General features: G+C 37.1%; 1 protein-coding gene across 1 annotated transcript in view; it reads left to right on the top strand.

Annotated features, from left to right (window-relative positions):
- The window catches only part of LOC126144536 (uncharacterized), a 191,867-nt gene that overhangs the window by 129,722 nt on the left and 37,157 nt on the right, over nucleotides 1-24,988 (top strand). Inside the window, exon 11 of the mRNA XM_049915497.1 lies at nucleotides 2,421-2,566. Within this exon, the coding sequence (XP_049771454.1) occupies nucleotides 2,421-2,566 (146 nt within the window). The remainder of the gene's footprint in view (nucleotides 1-2,420; nucleotides 2,567-24,988) is intronic.

Raw genomic sequence — 24,988 nt, 5'->3', positions numbered from 1 at the left:
AGTATGTCAAATTCATTTTCAAGAATAGTTTAACAGTAAAGCACTTGTTATGTCAAATAAGAATAAATGTACACAAGGAAATCCTTGTATTGCTATAGCCTTTAGCCCAAAGACTTGTTTGATGCATCTTAATATGCTAGTCTGTCCCAAGTAATCCTCTTCATCCTTACATAACTATTGCAACTACACCCATTTGAATCTACTTACTGTTGTCAAGCTTTGGTTTCCCTCTAGAATTTTTACTGTCTATACTGCCCACCACTTAGCACAATCCCTTAGCTCACTCGAGCTGCAGCGCTGGCATAGTGTAATCAGCTGGGACAAATTAACCATGCAGTTGTTTGTATGTGTATGTGTACTCTATAGTTCTGAAGAAGAATTCATCTGATAACTAATAATGATTTCAGTTTTGTTTATGTGCCTATTGACAAATCAGCACTTAAACTATTTGGTGAGTTGTTACCTTTCCATTATTTATGTTCCACCAGTGACTTTCCATTACCATAACTGTATCTGTCAAAAAGCCTTCCAGTTGAGGTAGCAGGAAAAAATTATATTTTAGTACAATGACAAAACAGTCAGATAATGTTCCTCTTCCATATTTAGTCTTGCCTACTAGTACTTTTAACATCTATTTACTCTTCTCCATGTCTTTCTTTTCCAGTATTACCTACTTCTCTACAGCTCAGCCTCAAGGGCCCTAATTTTTCCATTTCATAGAACTATTCCTTTGGTCCATACTAAGACTACAATACCACAGTGTAAGACTTAGTTCACCATCTCAACAGTGTATTTCAGACTCATATACGTTTACAACACCGCGGAAACCAACATGGAGTAATTCATAGTAATAATTTTTTATGTGCACTTATGATCTAAAACACACCTAAGTTAGATGATATAGTTTTCAACAGACAAGACAAATATAATTCACTACTATGGAAATTTATTGGTTGTTATGGTGTAAAAAGTTTGATTTAGACTACAGAGGGTTCTTAATGTGACCTGAATTTCACAGGATATTTCTATAACAAAAAATTAGCAAAATGAATGTTTCAGTTATTTAGTGACAAGTACATTAATTTGTATACACAAGAACAGGGCACAGTAGTTCCATCGTAAATATTTCACTATTCTTCATTCTCTTTCATAGTTCTCCTTCCACTGAACATTTGTTTTGCAAGTTCTATGTTGTTGAGGAGACTCTTGGGAATTGCTCATAATTAGCATCTTCTCCTGAAAATGGTGAATAAGTTGTTCATTAAATTAAACCATATTTTTCTAGACTACCATCCAACTTAATGTCAAAAAGTGTGGGCAACAATAACCACATTGGAAAGGTCTTAAATAATAGATCAATATCATTAATATGTGATTCTTTATTTTTTTCATTCTCCAGCTCCAAACATAACCTTTATTGCTCCTTTTTCACTTTTTTTTTATCTTTCATTCCCATTTACTTTCTGTGATTCCTTTTAATTTAAGTCTTCACTTACAGCTAACTGATTAGCAGCAGTTCAGTTTAAGTTGATTATAACATGTCTTCACATTTCATGCCCCTTCACTTTTGACTCACTTCACAGTGTGACTCTCTTGATCCAGATATAGTAGCATCCATCTTGCTCTTTCTAATTTCTTTTTATTTGTTTCCTTTGCCCTCTCTAATTTCTTTTTATTTATTTTCTTCATCTTTCTTTTAATGAAGAAACTTAAGGCTACAAGGCTTCAAAATTAATCAGATTTTGAATTTTTTAAATTTATCACCTCCATCTGTTGTAATTAATGCAGTAGGTAACTCTAGTGTCTTCTGCTCTAATATTAGTTTTTTACTTTTAGTTTGGTTTGCAACATAACATGAATGATGAATGATATATATTATAAAGCATTTACTTTTATTTACATGCATTATAACATTATTGTTTTATCTGTCTTCTTTATAATTGTCTTACATTAATAACCTCACTGTCAAATGACCTAAACTTATACACTAAATACTGTCATGTTACATATGTGCTTGATTCTGTTGTTGGACTTCTTCAGAGTATGTGTTTGCATTAAATAACTGTTATTGTAGAACCAAATTACTCATTTTTTGTTTTCATATCTAGTCTGTTGCTATTAATTTTTGTTGTCAATTTGTCTTTATCTTGGCCTCCTGTCCATTTCTTTGTCTGGCTTACTAGAGAGCCTATTGCTAAATGGCATTGTGTCCTTAATATTTTTATATTTTGGCTGAATCAGAAACATTTGTTTCTAAAAGCTGGTCTTTTTGTCATCTTTATTTTCCACGTGTCTTTGCTACCTCATAAATAAAAAATTATGTTAGTCTTTTTGTATTTTTGTTCAACATTTTAATATTTAATTTTTAAACTCCTAATTAAAATAATGTTTACATAGTAACCAATTAAGTTTTATTTCAGTTCAATAGCAGAAATGATTAAACTGAACAGTATACGTGGAAGCAGACTAAGTGTGTTTACTGGCAATTCATTCAAACCTTGGAATGGAACAATGAGTTTTATAGAATTCTATCAAAATTTCAACCAGTCATCATATGTGAGAGTTGGTAAGTTTTGTTACTTTATCAGAACTTTGCCCACTAAGATTATGTAATTTTTTTTCCCTTTCAGACAAATTGCTCATTTATGCATCAATTTTCCTAAAAGATTAATCAATAAAAAAATAGAGACAAATTTGCTACTCACCTGAGAGATTATTTACACATTCTCGCAAATTAGTGTCGCATAATTTCATGTAATAATGATGATATTGGAGCACTTGACAATAGCATAGTGATTAAAACCATACTCACCATGAGACTATGTGTATGGACAATAACAATTTTGGTGTAGAAACTGAGTATTTGACTCCAGTACAGGACAATAATAATTTATTTAGTGGCTACTATATGCTATTCACATTTTTTGAGCTAAGTTGGACTAAATTTCATTTTTTTGCACATGTATTTGTGAAGTAAAATCATTAAAGACAATAACAATATTAGGGAATGGATAGATCACTACTCATTATAAAGATGACACTTTGAGTTGCAGGCAGCACAATGAAAAAAGTATAACACATATAGCTTTTGGCCAAAGCCTTCTTTGGAAAAGAAAACACACACACACATTCATACAAACAAGCACACCTCACGCACACATGACTGCTGTCTGCAGCAGCTTGCCAGAGATTGTGAGCATGTGTGAGTGAAATGTGCTTGCTTTTGTGAATGTATGTGTGCTTTCTTTTCTGAAGAAGGCTTTGACCAAAAGCTAAACATGTAACAGTCTTTTTGTAGTGCCTGTCTGCAAATCAGCCTGTCATCTTTACAGTGAGTATGTCTATTCTTTTTCAATATTGTTGATATTCCAACCTGAAGTTTCATAATTTGGGTGTATACAACCTGGGACAACCGGGAGATATGGGAAAAACCCGGGAATTTTTTCATCCGGGAGAAAACTGGGAAAAACCTGGGAATTTTTTAGAATTCCAGGAATTTTTCAGTGTTTTAGTTTTCTCTTAAATTTTTGTAATTTTGACTGGTAAGAACTGATACTCTAACAAAGGATATTACTGTATCCCACTACTGCAGAATAACACTTCAAGAATCAAACATAAATGAGAGAAAAAACGAAAATAACTTAAATTGCAAAGGAAATGTGCCACATACAACAACAACACACGCTGCTCATGCAATCGTGTGCCAACAGCAAAATGTGTCAAGGGCTTTAGGAAGACTGTGAAATGCTTCATAATAACAAATTGCCTCCGATGAGTGTGAAGTCACAACTGTTTACATTAGACTCGTTTTAGCAGTTACGAGCAGACTCATGCATATGCGCAGTTGAGTCGCATTTGAGCAGTAGATTCTTCCACTTCTGGCTACAGGAATGTGGCTGTTGGCTGTGCAAGCAGTCGCATCAAGCAGCTAGATGCTACCAGGAAAAGGGGGTGCCAAATTCATATTCTTGAGGATAAAAAGCTTGTTTCACAAAGCGCTTACCATCCAGCGCATGTTGGTCTTTCGATTATTCATATGATTTTGAAATGCATCCCTGTTTTCTTTTTGAATATTTTTGAAAACATTTTGAGTTGATTTCTGAATGAATCATAAGAAGATTTTTGAATGCATGCATAGTGTACGTGATGTCTCTGTCAGGAGAATCCTCACCACATCTAGAAATAAAATTTCCGCTGACAAAAGGGGACGGGGCTATACAAGCTGAGTGGAGTTTAGCCGAATGGATGAATGCCAATTGCCATCTGATTATGTGGTTGATTGGGTTTGCAAATGATCAGTGTTGTTATAATTACTAGTGAAATCCATAGATTCAGACTACCAGAATGGAAATAAATGACTAACAGGAATAACAGGTGAGAAAGATTACATATTATCTTCTCTGTGTATCCAAGAAAATGAAATTTTGACAGAAAATTTTTGGCCAGATCGCTGCACTAGTAAGGACCAGTTGTACAGTCCCCACCTAGCAGCCGCTTAAGTTCTATTCTGGAAGTAACATGGAAAACATGTTGTACGAACACATAACAACACCTAACTGGAGAATAATCATGGGATAACTAAACCTGTGATTCTGGCCAGGTTAGTGAAGTTGATCGGTGAACAAATTTTGACAATGGCAGGAACAGCTACAGAAATGGTGATGACAAGATTGGTCGGTCGGTCGTTTTGGGGAAGGAGACCAGACAGCGAGGTCATCGGTCTCATCGGATTAGGGAAGGAAGTCGGCTGTGCCCTTTGAAAGGAACCATCCTGGCATTTGCCTGGAGCGATTTAGGGAAATCACGGAAAACCTAAATCAGGATGGCCGGACGCGGGATTGAACAGTCGTCCTCCTGAATGCGAGTCCAGTGTCTAACCATTGCGCCACCTCGCTCGGTGACAAGATTGTTTGTTAGAACAAGGAAGGAGAAGAAATGGGGACATCACACAAATTATGGGAGAATAAGACAATTCGAAATTTATATAAAAATTTCGTAATACTATTTTTTGATCTCATGCTTGAGAAACTGGTGCATGTGAATGAAATGTGAAACTGTTTCCTAACATAAAGCTTTTTGCTTGTAGTAGGCCTAATAGGCATTTGATATTGGTACTTAGTGAATTATATTCTGTTATGCCAAACAGTCTCGTTTATTTGGTGTGTGTTACAAAATTGCTGCAATATTAGAAAGGCCTATTATGTTTTATCTAGCAGACAGTGACAAAATATATGTAATAAAATCGAGAAACCACACCAGTCTTGGGTATTATTTGTATCAACAGCTTTTTCAGTATTAGATAATGACATTTCGATCATGTAGCAAAATGTTTGACTAGCTTTGATGAGGTAATAGAGTCTTTCACAGAAAGGAAAGCACACCATGTAAAGCTGTAGCAAGCTTAGAGAGAGAGAAAAAAAAAAAAAAAAAAAAAACTAGGAGCTAAGAATTGAGGAAATGTGCACTTTCTTGCTTGTCTCTTGTCTTTATTGGTTTTGTGTATCCTATATTTAATTTTGTGTCACACAAAACAGCAAGTTATTAGCTAATAGGCAATAAAGAGTGCATATTTTCTGAAGAGTTCTTGTTCTCCCGATTACAAATAATCCCATCTGCTATTAATTGTGAGTTTTTTTTTTCTTTTTTTATAAAAAATAAAGTAAAAGAGGGGCAGGCTGTCAAACTGGCCGAAAGGGAGCAGGAGAGGCACCACAGAACATTTCAATTTCCACTGCCCTGAATATAGTTTGATGGCAACAATTACAAAATATACACGTTTAAATTCCACAGAGCGAAATATCATCACCTGCGATAGAAGAATGCTGTCTGAAGAGGTGTGGCACTGCACTTTGGGACACTTAAGACCAAACAACATGTCTTACATTTCCTCAAACAAATATGTTTTATGTTTCAGACTTTTCAGGAAGATGTGTGCTACAAGACAAACATATTTTTGAAAATTCGATTTTTTTTTAGTATTGACCTGGTTAGCAAATATCGTAGATCCGGGGCTGATGCACAGAGCTGTCTGAGCTATAGTGGGTAGTCTCCACATGACCCATGTTTACATTCAGTGATTTTGCTGTTTCTCCATCATTTACTCTCACTTCAAATGAAAACAAAACGGATATCTGCGGCTGGGTGCTATCAAGTGGATTAAAATACATTCACATAACTACGGAAGGCTAAAATATGTTATTAGTTTCAGATTTTATTTTATTTCCACCTTTCTGACAGTTAAGCAGTTAACAATGAAATTATTTTGGTATGTTTGCTAAAGAAATTTGACTTTTATTAACCTTTTTGGCAGAGGCAGTCAATGTATTTGAAACAAAATGTTTTATTCCCTAGTACTGGCTAGTTTCAACTGTTCACTGCATTTCAAGTGCACATTTTCATCTTCTAGCATGTATGGCATTGCGCCATAATAAATAACCAAACATGATATAATACAGTACTGGTGCTCCAAGAAAATTTACATCCCGAAAACCACACTGGGAAGCTTACTATCAGGTCGAGGTCTACTTTACTGGGAATCTGGATATATGAATGTGCACTTTTAGTATGCATTTTAAATGTTCACATTTTCGTATGGTTCACAAAATTCTGATGCTCTTGGAGTATCCTCTGATGTCTTGTTTCTTTATGACATAATGTATGATCTTTCAATGTTTTACACGTACATACATACGGGCTTCCTATGTCGTGGTAGCTGTGGAAGTGTGGTGTTGCCTGTTATATGTGGTCTCTGGCAACTGCTGAAATGAACATATTTCTAACAGGTCATTGGAAAATATTGTGAGTGGTGGTTTGGAAAGTGTTACTGTCAAAGTAAATATCCTTTTACGTAAGTTGAACTATGTGCGAGAATGTACCATGAATTTCTTAAATTACAGAGTGTTTGACTCTCATTTAAAAATCAACTCTTTAATGATGAGCCATGTAGAAGAATTTCGAACCCTGAAGATCAGACATTTATGTATGTCATTATTAAAAATTTTACTGGCACATTTGTGTGATATATCTTAAAGTGTAACACGCGCAAAAAAGATCAACACTATATGTGAAAGCTTAGCTTCTCTTGTAGCTTATTAACCCTAGAGACCAATATTATATGTGAATGCTTTGCTTTTCTTGTAGCAACACTATGTATATTAATTAAAACCATTAACTTTCCCTGTTCGTGTGTTCGTGCTACTTAACAGTGACGTTGCTGTTGGCTGACTACATCACATGTCCTATGCTCTGAATATCTGCTGTCATTGGCTGGCAAGATCATGTGACATGAGCTACGACTGGCTTACAAAAGCGCATCACAATCTCGATTTCAATTATTCTGGAAGTAACATGCGGTGTTTGGTGGAATTCCAATGTATACTTTCATAATAGGAAAATACACAGCGTACATGTTGCTGCACATCAAAGATATTTCCAAAACATGTCTTTTTCCCTGAGTTTCATTTTCTAAAGTGCCAGGAAATTCAACGCCCATGTATAAACCCATAACCACTCAAAGGATTGATAAGTTTTGCAGGGAAAGTATACTGTCACTCAACACGGAAAAAGTGTTCAACTGTGTGTGAATTCCTGTGGGACCAAACTGCTGAGGTCATCGGTCCCTAGACTTACACACTACTTAAATTAACTTATGCTAAGAACAACACACACACCCATGCCTGAGGGAGGACTCAAACTTCTGTCGGGAGGGGCCGCGCAATCAGTGAGATAGCGCCTCTAACCATGCGGCGGGAAAAGTGTTTTCACCTGGGAGAAAGTGTATTTTTAACTGGGAAATCTGGGAAAAATCCAGGAATTTTTTTTCCTTGTCCACATATACACCCTGATTATGGGCATTAATTGTACTCAAGGGCACATACAACCAGGGGGAGGAATTACAGCTGCCTTTTCCTCCCCATCCCACCCTGAACCCCTCTCCTTGTATCTAAAAATCTCAGTTGCCTCTGGGTTCTAAAAGCTTCCAATAGAATCATTCCTTAAGTTCCTGTTTTTTCTCATGATTCCAGGCAAAATGAAAAGTGAATATGTACAATAATTCCATTTATGTAAGTGTTATCTTCCTGAGAGCAAAATAATTTGTATAAATCTGATACAGACTATATAATTACTCACTTTACTAAGTTCATTGTAGGTAATTGGTATGTATTACAAAGTACTAACTCTTATGCCACAGCATGACACAAAGTGTGGAGGTCACTGCCACGTACCATGTAGTATCAAGAAAGCAAGATCAACACTAAGTCAGTAGTCAAAAATGCAATAGAGAATTAATGTTACAACTGCAAGTAAAATGAGCTGAAATCAGTGCCAGTGAACAAGGTAGAATAGTCTTGAATAGCAACGCACAAACAGACAGTGTTTCAAGTCAAAGTCAATGCACTGAAAGTGCAGTAGGACTTATATTTGACAATCAACATATGCAGGCAGGCTTTAGTAACAAGATATAAACTGCCAGTCCAGACAACTATCAAGGTATTTTATATCCTGGATCAGGCAAATGGCTATCCCCATGTCATATGTGATGTATTTGCTGTGAGAACTGGAGTTGTGCCAATTTTTAAAATTTTTTGGCCGATTGTGGGGGGAGGGGGGATGGGGGTGGGGGGTGAGAGGAGAGTGGATCCCTTCATATTTGCCAGATGTCAGCCACACAGGTTGTATCACTGCCACTGCCTAAGACGATGTCAGTACCACTGTAACGGCAGGATATTGTATTTTTCCTCCGTTTAATCAGCCTAAGGGAGTGCCAGTACCTGGCCCAGCGAGTTAGGTGGACAGGAGAGGTGGGCTTCTCTGCCAATAGTTCATTGACAGTTAGTGGGAGGGACAACAACATCATTCAGTTGCAGTCAGAGTTCTTGCCTGGTCACCACTTTTAGCAATTGGTCCCCCGCACTATAGTGATGATCTCTTGAGTCCGTTCATGTGGTTGCCATATGTGCGACTTCAGTCTAAAGAGCCTATATGGTAGTACAAGGACAACTGGCAGGTTTGGGCTTGCTGTGTCAGGAACACCAGATAAAAAAAAAGGTATGGCACCTGCTCCCAAACAGATCTCAGCTGTATTGTGGCTGTTTTCCTGTGTAGTTCTATACCTAGTGAGAAAGTATGTTACAGCTTCCTCAGAGGATGTAACATCATAATCATTGTTATTTTGTTTGTTTGGATCTTGCAAAATTCTGACCAAATGTGCTGCTTTTGAATATGATGTGGGATGAAAAGAAGTGGTTGTCAGATGTGTTTTACCATTCCTTCATCAAAATGGATGTATAATGGTAAATGTGACCATTCTCAGGTACAGTGGTGTGTGGCACTCAATTGTGAAGATAGTCATTAAGAGCCCTGACTGTAGCCACGTACATCATTGATGATGTCCAGGAAATATACAGGAAATTAGGGAGAGCGTCCACCACAAGTAACCACATAGCCACCTTGAAAAGGCATGCAAAGTTGATATGTACAGTGACTGGTAGTAGGTGATTTGGAGAAATGTAGCAAAAGATATGACTAGTTTTCTCACACATGTTTGGCAGGCCCAGACAACATTTTTGATGATGACAGCAATATCTGGACAATATGTGTGATACCTGGCCAACACCTTCATCCTTCTACACTCCATCAGTGCACTCCTTGTAATCTCTTGAGGAGGGGAGGCCAGGCACAGTTGAGATCACAACCCAGCACTGTGACTCTCCTGTGGCCAACATAAGTACCCCCTGATCAATTATGAGTCTGTGGCACATCAAAGATAATGTCCATAGTGTCAGTTTTGAACAAGTACTCTCACCATTCTGGAACATACATAGTGTACTAATTTGTGAAACTTTAGGTCTCAGTCTGTGAGTCTAGCTACCTCATGGGCTGCCACATGGAATTTGTACAGTGTGCCCCTGATATTTTTTTCATGCTGGAAGCCAAGTTCCTCATGCTTATCAAACTTGTGTTCAGGACCCATCAGTAGGTATGACAGGGCATTTGAATTAGCATGATGAGCAGTGGACCAATAATGAATCTCTTGTTTGTGATGAGGTGGAATTTTGTTCCACAAGAAAACAGAGTCTTTTTTGATATCTTCAGTAATAGCCAACATTTATTTGGCTATAATTTGCCAGTGCCACTATTTGTGTGTTAGATGTGTATGCAGTTGCTTGTTCTGTACTATCAGGAGACTTATGTGACAGAACAGCACCAATTCAGAATTAGAAAGCGCCTTTCACAAGGACTATACATGTCCCTTGTGTAAATATGGATGGGCAGGGAGCAGGCTTCAGACACTATTTTAGCATCTGGAATACTGTCTAGAAAGTGGTAGCTCATTGAAATTTGACTAACTGTTATTGAAGCTGGTGGAAGAGTATGATATCTGCTCACCATTTATTATAAGTTAGCATGGCTGCCAACTATTAAAGATTGTCCATAACTGTTAAGGATTTATCACCTTAATTATGGAGTTATGGGAAGTTACTAAAAAGTATTGGAAATAGACAGTTTGCAATTCAGTGATAAAAAAAACTGAAAGAGGTAGTGTTTACATTTCCCTAATCATGTGCCTCTAAAATGTTTCATAGATTGTAATGATTTCCTTCCTGAGCACACAGCAAACCTGTCTATGAATGATTTCGTCACCATGGCTTACTAAAGGCTTATTTACACTGTGTTTGAAAATTGTTTTGTAATATTGTTCGCAGCTAGTAGTGGAGTACCAATATCTGAAACATATTGTTAATATCTTGGCTACACAAGAACAGTGTTTCACAGCTGTGTCAGTACAGGTCAGAGGTACGTTTTTCCTGGCCTGCTAACACTAAATATCATGACACAGTGGTAGTGTTTGTTTTGGCTCTGTCTATAGAGTTCATGTTGTCTTTGCATGTGTTCCTTTAAGAAATGGAGTGGACAAGAAGCAAAATTTATGAATATGTCACACTCTATGAGGCAGAGGAGTGCCTCTAGAATGTTTGGAGTAATAGTTATCAGAAACATGACTCCCTACAAAAAAATGCTGTGTGGCTTCACATCATTAGCAGTAATATAGATAAAAATATTAAGTCTCTTATTTTGCAGTACTGCATTAGCAACAATAAAAGGATTAATTATGTGACTTTGGAAAAAATAGGTACCAGCAAGTTACATAAGCTGCCACCATGTGAAAGGGTGTTGGGATGTGGGAATATGACCCTTTGTGTGAGACAGAAATGAATGTATGTAAGAGGCTGCAGTCAGTAGTAAACATGGATTTGGCAGGGGGTCATGGCTGGGGATTGACCTATCGCATTCATTGTAAGTGTGAGTGAGACTGTGACAGAAGGAGTTTTCTATGTCACGAATGATAATTTGGATTGATTTTAATATGAGTATAAATGTATGGTCAGTTAAATATATCCTCTTTATTTAGGGTAGGAAAATGTCTGAAATGTAGTACTTAAAAGACCTAAATCAGACTTCTAATTTTTAAAATTTTTTAGCCAAGGGTGGGGGGGTGGGGGGTGGGGGGTGGGGGGGGGGGGTGAGAGGAGAGTGGATCCCTTTGTATTTGCCATATGATCACTGGCCTGACAGACTCATCTGAAGGTTGGCAGCTACGAGTTAGTTATAAAAATTTATTTTGCCCAAAATTGTCCAAGGCTTCTGCAAACCTTTAGGTGGCTGGAGATGGTGTATTGTTCGATGTGGTCTGTCAATGATTCTGAGGTTGTCTTTGTCCAATATGTGGTTGAGGTACTGAACTTTCATTTGGGGAAAAAGCTACACTTGCTTCACTTAAATCTGACCTCACTAAATCTAAGATTTTTAAATAGCTGTTGTAAGTTGTTGAGATGATGCTCCCCAGTAGATCTTGTAACTATAATGTTATTGCCTTAAGCATTTTATAGTCTGCAGGAACCCTTGCAACACCAGGAGGTTAGCTTATTATAATGAAACAGCCCAAGAGGCACTGGTTATGGGTCTGATGGTAACTTTAGGTTATGGTCAGATAAATGTGCCTCAGAAAATAACTTATTCCCTGTTCTTGACAGGGAATTATAGGTGGTGGACAAAAACATGGAAACACCAAAAACACAACACATTACCATGCCTAACACATTGTAGGAAAATTGTTGGCGTTCAGAACAGCTTCCAACTGTCTTGGATTGGATAAATAGAGGTCCTGTATGGTTTTCAAGGGAATCTTACACCATTCTTCCTGCAAAATATGGCAAATTCAGGTAAATGATCACAGAAATGGATAGCAATCATGTAAAATTCTCTCCAAAGTAGACCACAAAGGCTCTATAATATTGAGATCTTGTGATTGTGGTGGCCACAGGAGATGAACAATTCATCCTCATGTCCACAAAACCAATCCTGCAAGCTTTGTGAACAGGGGTCCTGTTGCCTTGGAACACAGCCTTATCATTGGAGAAGAAATATTGTATCAGGTGATAGACCTGATTAGCCAAAATGGTTACTTAATCCTTGACAGAAATGTGACCTTGTATAGTAACCGTGCTACCTGTAGAATATCATGATATGGCTGCCCAAATCATCATCAAACCTGTGCCATTTTCAGTTGTTTGCAGAAAGTAGTCTACATCATGGGTTTAAGACAGAGTATGCCATACATAAACATGTCTAAAGTTTGAAAAAATATGAAACAAAACTCATGCAACCAAATGAATTTCTTCCATTCCTCCAAAGTCCAGGTTTTATGTGTCTGGCACAAAATTTTCCTGTTATGGACATTTGCACCACTGATGTGCAGTTTTGGAACTGTAGCTCGCCTGGCAATTCTCCACTTATGGAGCTCTATTTTTGTTATTTTGGTGCTGACAGGGTTTGCAAGTATGACATTCAGTTATGTGGTGACTTTTGCAGCTGTCAGCCTTTTATTTTTTTGTAGAAATCCTCTTCATTGACCATCTGTCGTGATCACTCAACACAATCCTTCAACTGTGTTGGGACTTAGCAGATGGTGCTTTTGTGCTCTCCCTGATCATGGAATAAATCTTTGTGCCTCTTGAAACACTGAACACTTTGGCTATCTTGGTTATGGAAACACCCACTATAAGAGAACCAGCAATTTGCCGCAGTTGAAACACTTAACTCTGACACATTGCAATTGGAACTACACAAACACTATTCTGACCATTACTGGTACTTGCAACATACTGAGGTCAATGCACAGGTGCCATTCATGGTCAAATACAACAGCACCACCCGCAGGTTCAGCTAGCATCTGCATTTATGATCAGGTGTGCATTTCTGTGGTATTTCCATATTTTTGCCCAACCCCTGTAGGTAAATGTTTACATTACATTCAGCATTCCTGGATCCTTTGAAATCAACACAAACTGAATTATGCCATTAGGCCCTTTATTTATAATAATGGGCATCACCTATTAGCTGCATCACAACACATGATGCCTCCAAACAATCAAGTTTGGATTTATCTATTTCCTTTGTAGAAATAGGCATGACTCTGGCACAGATAAAAATAAGCAGCAGCATTAGATTTTAATGGTAAATGTATTTCAAAATCTTATTCACAACACACATTCAGTTTAAATAAACCACAGTATTCATTACATAAAGCATCCAAATCACTAAATGAAATACTGTTAGAGATGATGTTGACTGAATCGTGTATTTGAAAGCCAGTGCTGGTAGAGGTACCTAGACAGAAAATGTTAATTGCTACTGGTAAAAATGCCAATAAAAATGTTATTGGTCCTCATACATCTTACAGGTAAACTGAAATACCAGTATGTTTCAGTAGTATTTTTGGATACACAACATCTGGTATCCACTTGAAAATCCACATTCATGTTACTGATGAGCAGTGTGACCATCAGTTTTAATGGAGTTTTGGTCTTATGAAAAGATGTTATGCACTGTGGTGAAGTCCAAAGCTAACTTTGACAGACTGCAGCTGGATGCTCACATTTATTGAACTCAAAACACATGGCATTGCTCTGAAAACAATTGCACGAGCTGTGACTGCAGAAACAGTCAGTGGAGGATTTCCTTGTTTTTGCTCTAGTTTGTGATCCATCACTATGTTAACTAACACTGCTGCTATTGGAATTTCTATCTACATGAGGTTGCATTTTTGCTTGAGCCAACATTGAGAGAGAATTTCTAACTACAATCATAATGTGTTTATTTGCACCCTTCTGTAATGGTGCCTTAGAATCCTCAGATGATGATATTGTTCTGTCATCAGTTGACTTTAGAGAACAACATTGCCTTGCAGGGCCTGCAAGAGTGTACATTTGGGTGTGTATGTGGTTGTGTGTGAATGTGTGGATGTCTACCAGAGAGAGAATAAGAGCCTGAATATTAGTGTTAATATTTTTTTCTGTTGCATGTTTCTATGTGCCACACATCAGTCAGCTATACGTGAGTAGTTGTCTTTTGTAAGTCAAAGTTAGATGCACATTGTGCACTTATGAGATGACGCCAAATGAATGTTGTAAACTCTGATGTAATTGCAAATGAATTTACTATGTGAAGAACCTCATTAAAACTATGATAAGACTTTCTATGAAAGCTAGCCTAAACTTTGTGGTTGAGAGTTAGACGCTTATCCACATTCCAGGTTGCAGATTCAGCACAAGATGTACTGCACTCTGAGCACAGTAATGTTCACTGTCTGTTAATACTCTGTAGGTCAGAAAACCAGAGTTTATGTGGCTGGTTCACTATCTTATCAGGCTATTCAAGATAATCCAGTAGACATTACATGAATATGTTTCTCAAAATCTATGGATGAGAAACTACATGAGGCATTGAAGAAAAAGCTATTAGGTTCTGAAAATGGTTGAAATCAGTGAACCAGCTTCTAAATGTGGATACTAGAAAACAGTAACAAAGCATACTGAACATGAACATCAGAAATGTTACCAGCCTTGTAAGCAAACAGAAACAGTTGGAGACATGTGAGGCACATTTTAAAGTAAGTACCATTTTGAAACATGGTCACTAGAGCTGTGTGGTCACTGCACTGCGCGTACATGAAAGAACCTTCAATTGTTTGATATTTGCAAATACCATTATGGTACCTTTCACTCACTTGAATCTTTATTTAAACCTGTTTAAAATGACTCTACTGATTGCAGGTGCCACTGATTGTGAAATACGTGCTGTTATTAATTTCTCAAATGCAAGAGACATGAAAGCTGCAGAAATTTATTGGCACATTAGTAAAGAATATGAAGAAGACACAATGAGTGTTGGAATGGTTAGAAAATTGCATAGAGTTTTTAGAGATGGCCGCACAAATGTGCACAATGAGAAATGAAGTGGACAACATCCATCATTACTTATGACATGTGTGTAGAAAGTTGATAAAAAATTAAAGCAGTTGCTTCATGATTTTTCCATTATCTCCTACCTGTTGTCACATTTCAAGGAGTGTTCTGTGCGATATTGTGGCAGAACGTATACAGTATGGGAAGTTGTGCATGTGCTGGATTCCAAAAATGCTGACTGAGTTGCACAAGATCTATTAAAAGCCAGTGCAGTCACATTTCTCCAGGGTTTGATTTAGAAGGGAATAAGTTTTTAAGGCAAATTTTACTAATGATGAAACACAGGTAACTCATGTTATATCAGAATCAAAATGACGGTCCTTGGAATGGGGGCATTTAACATCACCCAAGAAACTGAAGTTTCTGCAAACAATTTCAGCCAGAAAAGTCATGTACAGTGTGTTTAGGGATAGACAGAGTGTTTTGTTTGCCGATTTTTTGCCTTTGGATAGCACAGTGAATGCAGATAGTTATTGTGAGATCTGAGAGAAATTGCACTGTACAGTTCAAGACAGAAGACATGGCATGGTCAATAGAGGAATCATTTTGCTATCCATCTGCAAATGTCTCATTGCATTCAAAATCTCATTGTGTTGTATGTTTGGGAACAATTTGATAACCCTGCTTATAGCATCTAGTGACCATCATTGTACTTGCACTTAAAGAAGAACCATGCCCGTCAGCACTACAAGGAAAATAATAATGTCAAAATGTCAACTCATGACTGATTAAAGAATTGAGTGGCAGATTTCACTCAGGATTGATTTCAATATGATACAGTAAGTGACTTAAAATATGTGGAAATTAGCTTGAGGCCCAGACTTTCATTTAAAAATCAGGTTGTTCTAATATTGCTTTTGATTTCTTATTTCACTTTAAAATAATAATCAATTTCAGTGAATGCCATGACTGCAAGTAATATGAGATCAGATCTGAACTGATGTACAAGCCAGAATCATCTTAAACAGCAACATGTTCAGAGAAGGGAGGTAACAGAGGTAGTAGTGGACCAATGGCAATTCCATATGATGTGTTTGCTATATTCCCTGGAGTTGGAGTCAGGGCAGATGAAAGCACAATTGTCTTCCTCACAGATAATAATTACTCTCTGAATGTTATCTCCATATTGCTGGAGTGGTGGAAATTACAGTAGTATTTCTATGTTGGGTGATTAATGAACAGAGTTTTCAATAGTTTTATGAGAAATTGTGCTTTGTTTCCTCCACTATCCCCCTCACATGAAAAATAATCAGTGGGAGACTCTGCATGGGAGATTATAAGTCTTTCAGGAAATCTAAGAAGTCAGTGAGAAAATACATAGCAAAAAGGGCATGGCAATCAACAAACTGGAAATATATATTTTTGTCAATAGACCTAATGTGAACAGAAGAATGGAGGTAGCCTGGAGGCAGGAGATGACCACCAATGAGACTGGATGCAGAGAAAGAGCACAAGAAATTTATGTCATAGGGGTTGAATACAGTGCATGAGCTTCTGACAGCTCCATCAGCAATCTCATCAGGAGGAGTCAGCAGTTGACACAGCTGCAAACTGAGATTTTATAGAGCCATACCACCACATAAGACCTTGAGGACACAGATCATTTCTTATTTTATTCAAGAAATGATCTTTTGAACTGGCAGATGGGTACTGGGAGATCAGGTTCTAAGCAGTAGATAGATACTATAGTGAGAGATATTTTCATATGGACATGTGGCAATTATTGTAGAAAGACAGGGGATACTGAACTTATATAAAGAAGAGCAGTACAAATTCTCATTGGTTTGTTTGACTCATATGTGAACATCACAAGAGCGTGGAAAAAGTTTTTTCCTATAAATCCTTTCATAGGAAGCTTCAAGAACCAGTATTAAATGAGGAATCTAGGAATATACTACAGTCCTCCACTTATTGCTTCTGTGAGAATTGTGAGGACAAGGCAAGACTAATTATAGCTTCCACAAATGCATTCAAGCACTCATTCTGATATGCTGTACCATAGGAAGTACACTTTGCCAAACACATTACAATGATTGTTGAGCATGGACATGGATGTAGAGAAATTTAATGAATGTAGGTTCAGATTCATAGTAGGTAATGGAGTAAATTTGTTTTTGGTAAGAGTGGGAAGCTTGTGGGCAATGAGTTGCAGACATCCATAAAGCAGAGCTGATGTAAAAGCTTAAAATGTAATAAAGTGATACATCAGGACATTTACCAAAACTAATGTAAAAGATATAGAAAATGTGATACTATCACTTAAAAGTAAAACATCATTAGGATGGGATGGGATATCAACAAATGTGTTAAAAACAGTATCTAAAATAATTGTACAGCCACTATCTGCAATAGTTAACCAGTCTCTTCAAGAAGGTAATTTTCCAGATACACTGAAGTGCACAGTAGTTAAGCCACTATTCAAAAAAAGGCACAAAAGAATGTATGGGAAACTACCACTCAGTCTCTCTTCTTCTGTCACTATCAAAAATATTTGAAATGGTAGTCACCATACAAACTCAAAATTTCATAGAAAAATTTAAAACAATCTCAAAAAATCAGTATGGCTTTCAAAAAGGAAAAACCACAGTGTCGGCTATAAACCATTATGTAGACAGAATTAGCTCCTTTGTAGAGAACTCACTGCATGCCACAGGAATTTTTGTGATGGTATTACAATGGTTTAAGTCCTATCTAACCAACCAACCTCCAAATTGCTCACTGTTGAAGTAATTTACCTTATTTGGGTAATCTTCTACATTGATGTTTGATTTGTTTACATTTATAAAGAATACGTTAAATAATTCAAAAATTTGAGCAGGATTTAGAACAGTTTTATCCTCTATCTTAATTTCATGGTCTCTAGCTGTGGCACGTGTTTCGTCTTTGATCACTGGCTATAATGCCTTTGATTTGTTTTCACTATCCAAAATAAATCTATTACTTACCAGTTCTTTTGCTGCCTGTATAAAATTTTTAAAAATATTTTTATAATTTTTACATAGGTTAATTACACCACAGGAGGGGAGAGGGGAAGGGCTGACAGTGTCCTCTGCTGGTGGTGGTGTTGTGAACTTGGTCAGTTGGACTCCAGATCTCATGGTGAACACACCAAATGGAACTACTGTCTGTGACAACTCAAATTGTTTAACTAACACAATGCATACTTATATCTGCCTATCCGGCAGCCCAGCACTGATTGAGTCCTTTCCCCACCAATTTACAGATGGGAGAGTTGAGGGGCGGGGAGCAATGTGAACAAAATAAAGACTTGCGTCCAGCCTGTCTGGCAGCCCAGCACAGATTGACTCTTTTTCCTACCAATTTCCAGTTGAGGTAGAGGAGGGGTGGGGAGGGGAGGGAAGGGGGTTAGGTTAGTGAAGGAAGCCCAATTAACCTATTTTCCTGCCAAAATTTGAACTTCTTGCCATTACGTCACTGCGACATTGCCACACTGTGGTGGCCATCTTGAATAAATTTGGCAACAGTGCTGACTGGGGCTCTGTCCTCCTTGTCCCATTTTGTTTCCAGAAACACTGAAACACTTATTTTTTAAATTTCTAATGGAGAAGTCGAATACCAATTGCCATAGATGTAGCCTAAAAATCCTTTAGTAGTTCTTTAGTAATCATTTGTTTTCGAAAAAGCTTTCACCCATTGCCTTTCATCCTCTATTTCACCCCCTTAGGAGTGGAATTTTGGACACTCCCTTTTTAAAAGATGCCTACAGTATAAGTCAGTGAATCAGTCTGACCCTGTTTCACCCCTTTTGGGGTTGAATTTCCAAAAACCGTAAAACAAGTATTTTTTCATCTCCAGCCTAGAAGCCAAAGACCAATTTTCAAAGATTTAGCTTTAAAAATGCTTCCGCAATAAAATATTTTCATAAAATGTTTCACCCCCTACTTCACCCCCTTAAAGGTTGAATTTCCAAAAATGCATATATTTTATTTCTGACAGAGAAGCTAAATACAAAAATTTCATAGATTTAGCTTCAAAAATGCTTGCACAATGAAATATTTCCATGAAAACTTCCATCCCCCATATCACCCCCATAGGGGCTGAATTTCCAAAAAGAGTGAACCAGCATTTTTTATTTTTATCTGGGAAACCAAATTTAAATTTTGATAGATTTAGCTTTAGAAATGGTTTCATAATAAAATAATATCATAAAAAATCTCATCCCCTATTTCACACCCTTAAGGGTTCAATTTCCAAAAACACAAAAACACTTATTTTTTTTTTTTGTAACTGAGAATCCAAATACCAGCATTCATACATGTAACATTAAAAATACTTTACTAGTTCTTTAAAAATGAAATATTTTCCAAAAAGTTTTCACCCACTTTTCAGCCCCACAGGGTTATGTTTCCAAAAATGCTGAAAGATGTATTTATTTATTTCTGACTGAGAAACCAAGTACCAAGTTTTGTAGCTCTAGCTACAAAATTGTCTTAATAGCAACATTTTTCAAATTTTCTTGATTCCATATTTCATATTGGAATTCTGAAAAATCCCTTCTTGAATGATACCTACAGTACAGATACACCTCTTCTCAAAATTTCAAGCTTCTGTTCTTAATGGTTTGGGCTGGGTGATGATGAGTCAGTCAGTCAGGACACTCATTGCCCGTTATATACTGAGATTAAGTATAGCTTCAGAAAACATTTTTTCACATAATTCATCCTTCAGAAGTAATAATATTAGAATAATTTTGTGGATGTGGTCTGTACAGCTTTAATGAGAGCTGAGAGAGAGAGAGAGAGAGAGAGAGAGAGAGAGAGAGAGAGAGAGAGAGAGGGTGAGTAGCAACTGTCCTCTTCATAATATTGTCATTATTCCATCCTCGATTTTCCATTGTTTGATCTGATCCTTCTGTGTATTCCTTCTGTGTATTACATAATGCAATTCTTAACAGTATTAATATTACACTATGCAGCTCTGTATTTTATACAGTCTTAATCCACTGGCACTGAAACTTTGCCAGATGTCATTATGACTTACAAAAATGGAAGATGAAAAGCATTGTTGTCTAGGACACTCCAAGGAGTACCTTCAGCCAGTTACTTAGTTGGGAGGCTTTTTTTTCTTTCCTGAGTTTGTACAGTGTCTATTATGTGTTGCTGTTGAGTGTAGATGACAAAAAAAATCCACTGCCGAGGCTCACACTGGCTAAGAAAGTGATGTGAAGGAGAATGAAATTTTAGAGAAGTAAGAAAAATGGAACTTAACAGCTTAACAGCTGACTACACATTTTCTAGTGATTCTAGATGACATCAACCTCTTGAATTAGTTGTAGAATGCCTATTGCTATTATCATAGCCAATTCTACAGCCAGTCTTGAATTTATTTAATTTTTTATTTTATTGCTTATTTAGCCTCACCAGATTAGTGCTTTAAGGCCCTCTATTAATCTAAAAGGAACAAAAATATTATATGACAATCACAATAATGATAATTTGCATTATTAATAAAAAATAATAATTGGCAATAATAAAAATGACGACACCCATACAAGGAAAAGATGGATTGCTAACTACCATAAAAATGACACATTAAGTTGCAGACAGGCACAACTGAAAGAACTGAAAGCCACTTAAACTTTGATTTTTGGCTAAAGCCTTTGTCGCAAAAAGAAATACACTTGGCTGCCATCACTGGCAGCTCAGGCCAGAGTGCCTGTCTGCAAATTTACGTGACATCTTTACGGTAAGTAGCAATCTATCTTTTACTTACATTGTTGATCTTCCAACCTGGAGTTTCCATTGTTTAATAATAATTATAGTAACACTAATAGTAACAATAAAATAATGGCACATTAAGAATTATATTGATTACTTATTGCATTACAACCACAATAATAATAATTTTCAGTATGGAATGGAAATGAAACCTCATGCTTCTCGACAGAGCGTAGGGGAACGATGCGGGAGACCCGCACCGACGTACTAGGGAAGGTCCTAATGGAGGTGGTTTGCCGTTGCCTTCCTCTCACCGTAATAGGCATGAATGATGCAACAATACTCAGTCATCTTGGGGCAACTGAAAATCCCTGAACCCGCCGGGAATCGGACTGTCGCAAAATGCTCACTTAAATCTTCAGTAGGAGCTAGAGGTTCAGCTGTAAATTTGCGTTTGCCTATTCCTAAATCTTGTAGATTTTTCCACAACATGGAGGGGCTTTGTAAGTCCTCAGTTAAAGAGTGGGCAAACCTGAGTTTTGGTTTTCTCACAGGCTTACTAACTTGGTTGCGTAGTCAGTTGTAAGCGAGATGATTCTCAGATATTGGGTGCTGTTTATATTTCCTATGTGTTGACTTTCAGATGCTATTAAGATGTTTGAGTTGGCTGGTAAGCCATGGTACAGGTTATCTCATCACTTACAGTTTTTATTGGAGTGTATTTGTCATCTAAGTTAATGAGTCTCTCAGTGAAGTTAGATACTTCATAATTTATGACAAAGTTATTTCCTGACACTGCATGCCATTACATATCACAGGCATCAGCTGTAAGCTCAGACATATTGAAGCACTTAGAGTCTCCAAAAGCTGCCACTTGCATTTTGTTCTTTGAACTTTGCAGTAAGTAAGATGTTGCAATGAGTCATGAATGTTACATCATGAGTAGACAAGCTAGGTGCAGGGAGACCTGAACAGTGTGGATTACTCTGTTTATTATTGTGACACTAAATAAGTCCTTTTATAAGTCTTTGGGACTTTTAAAGTAACTGAAACCCAAAGAGAATATGTGAAGGCTGGAGACTGAATGGTTCATTTCTATCAAACAGACCATAAGAGAGCAGAATGCAGTTTAGTTATAGTTGGTGGCGAATTTAGTCATGGGCTACACTGTGCAATGAAATAAGATAATGCTTATGACTGGATAATCTTTCTTCTTTCTCTCATGTAATGGCTGTAGTGATGCAAATTTTTAAACATATTGAAAACACATAACACAAAAAAAGGTTGAATGTTGTTCCATTTACACTATATTTAGAAGTGCATCATAAGATATGTCTTTTACAGCTCAAATTAGGCTTCTTCTTCTGTTGTGAGAAAAGTGTATTGCTGTCTGTTGTGAATATTGGTATTTATGTTCATTTTTCCATTTTAGTAGCTTTCCTTTGGGGTTTATTTGTTGTTTTCCTGTGATTATCACTAAAATGAAAGCGGCTATGCTTGAATACTAGTAGTCTACTTTGTAACATTTTATCCCACTTTCTTATCGTGATAGAAGTGGTGACGATGGTGAAACAAATTTCTTGATTGTATAATGCCAAGGCCATTAGTATATTAATATTATTCTTGAAGACAGAATTAATTAAAAAATGTTTGTCTAGTGACACATGAAAGTAACTAATCACAATGAAATGCTTATCAGGAGAAATAGATTAAATAATTCAGTTGTAAAATTTAGGAGAGGAGGAATGAGATACAGACAGAATTGATGCTATGATCACAGAACATGCCTAGCCAGCTTAGTCGGTAAGAGTATTGTTTTTATAAGGCAGGAGTCTGGGTTCAGAACATAGTGCAACATGCAGGTTTAATCTCTTAAACAATTTGAGCATGCATAATATTTAAAATTTAATCAACATTTTTATTCTTCTTGTTTGAAGAAGAAAACAAGTGTATAGGTGACCTGAATCTGTTTAACTTTCTAACTGAAACTGACCCATAGAAACTATTTCACAATGCGAATATATAGTGCACAGAGACTCCTCCCATATTTATAATTACCTATATTGGGAACTGACAGAATTTTGTGTTATTGCTAGGAGCAATGTGATTGGCAGTTTTCAATGATGAGTCACATAAATGACTTGTAAAATTTTGTAATATTTGAAATTTTCCACCCTACAAGCTACTGTTGATATGTTTTGGGGAAATGAATGCTCTGCACAAAATTTGTACTAAGAAATTTAAAAGCTAATCTATAGTCTGTTCACCAAGAGCTGGGATGAAACATAAACAGTGTCACATGAGCGACTATGCTCATTTCCAGAGAAAGCATTCGGTGTTCATGTGATACGTAGGGGTGTGGAAAATCCTTGGCACACGTTGGCACACGCTGACGGCGATCGGCTGGCTGCCGAGCTGTCACAGCGGACCGTGAGAAACCTGGGCAACAATGTACAAAATAAATTTAACTATAATGTTAAAATAATGTGAAATTGAGTTCATTCTGTCGAAGCAGATTTATTTTCATTCAGGTTGCTAACAAAACGCTCCATTCGAACACAATTCATTGTTAATTTTAATAACAATGCCAGTAATAATAATGATAAAGGACGAAACAAGGTTCACTCTGTCGAACTTGAACTGTTTTCATTGAGGTTTATAACAAACTGCTCCTCTCTCTCCTCTATAATGCAGTCTAATTTCCACATTTGAGTTTCTCCTTTTTCTACGGCATGGAGCACGCACTTGTTCCAATCCTCTGCAGCCACTGTTCTTACTGCTTCTTCTAGCAGTACTTTAACTTCCAGCGTTTTGTGTGTTTTGTTTTTCGCTGCAACGTAGCCTTTGATTCTGGCCCACACTAACTCGATGGCGTTTAATTCACAGTGGTCTGGAGGAATTCTGAGAACAGTTTTCCCTGCATTCTTCACCATTTCATCTATTGCATATTTGTTGTGCACTGTTCTGTGATTTTTAACTATATCTTAAAGTTCTTTCTTCAACATACCGTCTTCAAAATCGATGTCTTTAGATTTTAGCCACTCTGATAGTTCATGCTTATTGGAATTCGCATTGGGAACTTTTTCTTTTCTCCAAGAATGGTATGGCACGTTATCAAGAACAATAACTGCATTTTCCTGAAGCCGAGGAAGAACATCTTGAAACCACTTCTCGGAGGTTTCGGCGCACATCTCCTCACGATAATCTTCATTTTTCTTGGATTAGAAAGTCCACAAACATCCTTCAATGAACCCTGTCTTGCTGCCAATGTGTGCGATAATCAGATGTTTCCCTTTACCTGATGGGCCCTTGCTTTTGGTGGATAATCCGGACAGAAACGTTTGTTTTGAGGAATTTATAGTGTTGTCTACCCAGACGTAACTTTGGGTATGTCCTGCGTTCACCCACGTCTCGTCCAAATAGTATATGGGTCTGCCCTCATCTCTCAACCGTTTAACGGTTCACAGATAACACCACCCTCGTAAAATGATGTCATCCCTGTCTATTAGCATGCTATCGTGCCCCCGCCGGACATATTTGAAATTCATGTCTCTCAATAACTTATAAAATGTAGTTCTCCGAAAATTGCCCAGATTTGCATCTTCGTTCATGACTGTAAGCAGTTTGCCAATTGTTAGCATTTGTTATGAAAAAAAATTCGTGTACTTTCCTTCATATCGCAATTCTATCGAAGTCATCGACACTTTCAGAAAATTTCTGTTATAATTTTCCTTTCTTGGGAGACTTCAAAGAGTGTGTGGCCTTGTACTCTCTTATCACACAATACACTGAAGAACGTCCAACACCTGTAGCTGCAGCTGTTATCAAAACAATGTCACTCATCGACTGCTCTGGATGTAACAGTTCCATTTTATACACATTAAGCACCATGTGCTTCTCAGAAGAACTTAATGATTTCTTCTTTGCTCGCTTCTTTGGTGGACTCAGAACTAACATGTCAGCCTTGCTCACTGAATCTGTGGATGACATAATGAGGACAGC

Source organism: Schistocerca cancellata, chromosome 2, assembly GCF_023864275.1.
Source record: "Schistocerca cancellata isolate TAMUIC-IGC-003103 chromosome 2, iqSchCanc2.1, whole genome shotgun sequence".
Classification (NCBI taxonomy): domain Eukaryota; kingdom Metazoa; phylum Arthropoda; class Insecta; order Orthoptera; family Acrididae; genus Schistocerca; species Schistocerca cancellata.
The sequence above is the reverse complement of the archived record's forward strand: the minus strand, read 5'-3'. Positions and strand labels throughout refer to the sequence as shown.